At 41.0% G+C, this 5,045-nt stretch overlaps 1 protein-coding gene across 1 annotated transcript in view; it reads left to right on the forward strand.

Annotated features, from left to right (window-relative positions):
* Positions 1-5,045, forward strand: part of NMT2 (N-myristoyltransferase 2) — a 35,273-nt gene that overhangs the window by 13,966 nt on the left and 16,262 nt on the right. Inside the window, exon 3 of the mRNA XM_025213364.1 lies at positions 4,300-4,402. Within this exon, the coding sequence (XP_025069149.1) occupies positions 4,300-4,402 (103 nt within the window). The remainder of the gene's footprint in view (positions 1-4,299; positions 4,403-5,045) is intronic.

The raw sequence follows: 5,045 nt of genomic DNA on the forward strand, positions 1-5,045 counted from the left end.
GGAGGTCAGCAGGCTGGGGAGCATGAGACCACAGTGCACACCTGCTCTACCCCCACACCCCACACAAATCTGGGGGGCGTGGGTCTCCCTTCCCCCCCCAGGAGTGCACACTGCCTGTGGAAGCCAGCCCCACCCAAGCCTGCAGCAGGCAGCAGCAGGGGGAGAGCTGGCTCATGCTCCTGCTGTAGCAACCACTGCCATTCTTTGGTGGCAGGGGGGTGTGGACCTAAGTCCCTGGCCCCATAGCCCTGGCAGCTGGGGGTCGCCTCCAGCAGGGCTGGGAGGCAGGGGCTGTTGGCAAGGGGCAGGGGGTACCAGCAGGGCTTGTGGAGGGGGGGAAGTGAGGGACACTAGCAGGGCTGTGGGGGGCATTTAATTTTAACCACAGATATTGGGATTTTTATCAGAGAATTTGTGACTTTTCTATCACGGAAAACCAGGATCCTTGAGGAGGAGTAAATGTCAGTGAATGGAGCGTGTATTGTGTACAGGTTTCCCTCGCTTTATGCTGTATGTGCGTTCCTGGAAAACAGCACATAACTCGAATTTACATAAAGAGAACCCACTTTACAATGTAACAATTAGGAATATGTTCCAAGACCTCAACTGTACTGACCCCCAGACCCATTTCTACCACTTTTACAAGACAATTTTGGTACTCACTAACAGTAGACAGTACCCACAAGCACAGGGCACTATCATAAGGGATGGGCAACTACAGAAATACGTGTCGCAGACAACGAGTGAGGAGCACAGATCCACTCAGGAGACTATGTTTTAGTGTGCGTCACTCCCACAATACACTGCACAAGGCAGCTGACTGTGGGCTTCCACCACACCGATTGCATAAGAATGAATTTACCTTGCATATAACAAAATTTTGGTATGAAAAGGGTCATTGCATAAGAGCGAATTGGCACATAAAGAATCCATATAAAGTGAGGGAAACCTGTATTGATATTTCTACTCCATAGTGAACATCCTCATTTAGTTTTCCTTGCTTGCAATACTGGATATAGTGTCTTTATGGAAACCCCTCCATGATCTAGTGCAGCATGAACTCTGTCCACAGTCCATCTGAAAGTCTTGGTGGTGGTGGTTGACACCACTGGCACTTCTACAGATGTTTTCTATGGTTTGAAAGTATTTCAAATTTAGGTAATGGCTTTTAAACTCATGTTTCAACAGCAGTGTCAGCCACCTTTGATTTGAAAGAGTAATATTTAGTTTGGGACTTTTTGTAGCTGAAAGAACACTTTAAACTGATGAGTTAGGTTGTTTGCTTAATGGCTGTAGCTGCTTTGTGGTAGCCCTGATTTCACTCTGTTTACTTCATTAATGATAGGTGATTGTATGGATTGCGGATCATCCATAAATTGCCCCTAATAAGAAGCCCACCCAGAAATATTTAGGATCAAAAGGAAATGTGATTTCATTATGCTTCAAAACACCTCTCCCTGCCACTTCTCCCTTCTTCCCCGCCCAGTTTTTCCAGTAGTCTGTCATCTGTCGGCCATCTCTGCACTCCTTTTCCATTGCTCCTTCAGTAGTGTAAAGGATGACTTGTTGCATAAAATGAGCTTAGTTACTGCCAAGGCTACCAGGTCCTTTCCCTTGGTTCAGATTGTCTCGTGTTTTGCTGTATTTGTTCTTTTTAGCATTCCTTCAGATGTCTCAGCCAGTTCCTCTGAACTGCAATAATTCCTTCAACATCATTAAAAGCAATCCAGTTTACATGAATTTCTTTATAAAATCCCTCCTCTTGCCTTTTTTCGGAGGGAGGGGATTTGGATTTGCAGAGAACTATTATACTTTATACTAGCTCTGAATTTCTTGCAAAAGAAGGTTAACTTTCCTCTATAGAGGAAAAATGTCTGTAATCCAAAGAGTAGCCATACATTATGTCAAAATGTGCCTCTGTTCCCTTGTATTAGAGAAGGAAGATCCTTTCCTTATATCTGTCATTTATTTTTAGCATAAAGCAGAATAATACTGGCAGTTTCTCAAATGCAAAGAATATATACAGTTACTAATGATGCATCAAAATTAATTTTTGCATCTCAAGCAAAACCAAGGAAGTTATTCTTCCACTTTACTCAGCACTGGTGCGACCACAGCTGGAGTACTGCGTCCAGTTCTGGGCGCCACACTTCAACAAAGATGTGGTAAAGCTTTAGCGTGTCCAGAGAGGAGCCACCCGTATGACCAGAGATTTGCAAGACAAGCCATACAAGGAAAGGCTGAGGGACTTGGGCCTCTTCAGCCTAAAAAAGAGCAGGCTGAGAGGGGACTTGGTAGCAGCTTACCACTACATCAGGGGAATACATCAAGGGCTTGATAAACAACTGTTCATCAAGGTACCTAGAAATCTTCAAGAGGAGACTGAACGGTCAACTTGCTGGGGTCACATGACCCCAGTTGTCTTTCCTGCCGAGTGCAGGGGAACTGGACCCAATGATCTTGCGAGGTCCCTTCCAGCCCTTACAATCTGTGAATCTAGGAATATTTAATTACTTGACATACTGGTAAAAGCTCAGCAAATCCTCTAGCTTCAGAAACCTTTATCAAACCAGGAGGTACTACCGTTCACGCTTTTTTTTTTTTTTTTTTGGTTGAGATCACTGACCTGTGTCACTATGATTTGGATCTAGAAATAAGCTGTTAATTCTTCCTGCATCAAAGTGTTGACCTAATTGGTTTAACTACAACCTGTAAGCAAATAGCTTAATTCACAGTTCTTCTCAGATCACAGAACAGGGTTTATTTTTGTTTCTAATACATAAGTTTTGCAACTCTTTTGTTAACTAGAAAAATTGCATCATGTTTAAAGAATAAAAGTAGCTATTACAGGTAAGGTATGTTGCCTGTATTTAATCATCTTAAACGATATACAGTCCTTATGAGATTTCTAGGACTGAAGCCTGCTTCTCCATATGGGTCTCTGGACCATCATTTCTAGCTTGCAGTATTTTTCTCCAGATGAATCCTAGAAAGGAAGTGAAATACTGAAAGAATGATGCATTGATATGGAACTAAGAGGTTGCTGGTTTGTATGTTCCAAAATGGGGTTTTATGTACTCTTAATAATACATAAAAACTATTGAATTTCTTTACTGCCTTGGAAAAAACTTGAGTTGAAATATTGACCTCTGTGCAGTTGATGTCAAAACTCCCAAGTCTACTTCTTAAAATAGAAGTCCTTCAGCTTTAGAATGTCTTGCTACCATCAGTGTTTCACAGTGGATAGACAGAAAATTTTCATTGGCCCTGCAAGTGACCTCTAAAAATCAGCATTTAGATCTGTGATCGGCAATGGTTCTAGAAGTGGGGCAGAATGATTCAGCTCAGGTCTAAGGCAGGTCAGCCCCTGGATCACTAGTCTCTTTTCTCCCTACGCCTTAGGGCCCTAGTGCTGCTTCTCCCAGTGGCTTGACTGTGGCAAGGATAAACCCCCCAGCTATGGGACAGGCAAAGCCCGCTGCCACTAGAACACTGTTGAAACCCTCAGCTCCACAGGACAGATACAGGCCATGGCTTGCCAACCCCTGGTTTTGAACATTTGCTTTAGGCACTGAAGTTTAAAACATTTAGCTCAAGATTTGAAGCTACATTGGCTCTTTCTGTAAAAGTTGTTTTACATTCAAGTAGGAGTTTATCTTACAGTACTCTCATAATTTGAAGCTCTGTTAATACCCAAAAAACCTGTTAAGCAGGTAAAGTATTACTTGATTAATGGACTAAAAAGTACATATATATGTGGAAGGTGCAATGATATTTGCCAAATTTATAAAAGGAACATAGAACCTCTGTAAAAATTTGAAATTTGTAACAAAAAGAATATACCTGGTGACTTGATGGTTTTATAGTATGTATAGTTATGCTTACACACACATTATGCCTGCATCTGTTTGATTAATAGCACTTTAGCTCTTTTGTTGCTTGTTCTATTTTGCCATAGCCAGGTTGGGGAGTGGGAAAAATATGTTTCATTGTGATGTTCATACCTGAGCATAATATTGCAGTATATGTTACAAATGCTGCGAGTCCATGATTACTCAACATTTAAAAAATAATTAAGCTACTTCTAAAACCATAGAAGTTCTTATAAAAACTGTTTTCCCCCAGTGAAATGTCCCTGTTGAGTCTATCTTACCTGGCAGTGTCTCATTTAGGGAGATGGAGTTATGTACAAAATTCTGTTGAAACAGAGTGGAAGCAAGTTATATTGCTGGCAGTGTATTTCTGCTAATTAGTCAATCTGTGCATAGTAAATAAGTCTCTCTCTGTCTCTGTCTCCAGAATCCAGCCATTCCCATGCAGAAGCTACAAGATATTCAGAGAGCTATGGAGCTACTCTCTGCCTGCCAGGGCCCAGCAAAGAACATTGATGAAGCGACCAAACGTAAATACCAGTTTTGGGATACACAACCTGTACCCAAACTTAGTAAGTTTATCTGTGCTTGTGTAGCTAAAAGGAATAGGAACTTTAACAGAACTGAATATTCTGTAAATGCTATAAAACAAATAAGTTGCACTGGTTGAACATAATTCCTTATCAAGAAGAGTTAGGCTTTGGAAGTTAATTCAGTTTCTTTTAGCCATCTGAAATTAGGCTAATTATGTGGTTGTTTTAAAATAGCACGTTTATGAAATGGTATTAGTGAAGCTCATTCTACTGTTTCATGTGAAAATAGGAAAGATTGCATAATGAATCTACTTGGTCTGACATTGGGATGAAATCAAGAATTATAGAGCTAAAAGACATGTCATACTTTAGCGAAAAGAATAATTTTGTTTGGTAGCATTGAAAATGGTTAACCTCTTATGTGGAGCAGCTGTCAAAGAGGGACAAACATTCTTGTTATCCAGGTAGAGGTAATGCTGTTACATGCATATTGATTTTTATGAAGCTAATTCTTCTCTCCTACACATAACTATTTTTATTCCTGATTGTCCACCTATTTCTCTACTGCATACAGTACCTAAAATCACACTGATTCTCATGTGTGGCCCATCCACTGAGTTCACTGTACATGGCTCTTTCC

Source organism: Alligator sinensis, unplaced genomic scaffold (assembly GCF_000455745.1).
Source record: "Alligator sinensis unplaced genomic scaffold, ASM45574v1 scaffold114_1, whole genome shotgun sequence".
NCBI classification, from domain to species: Eukaryota; Metazoa; Chordata; order Crocodylia; family Alligatoridae; genus Alligator; species Alligator sinensis.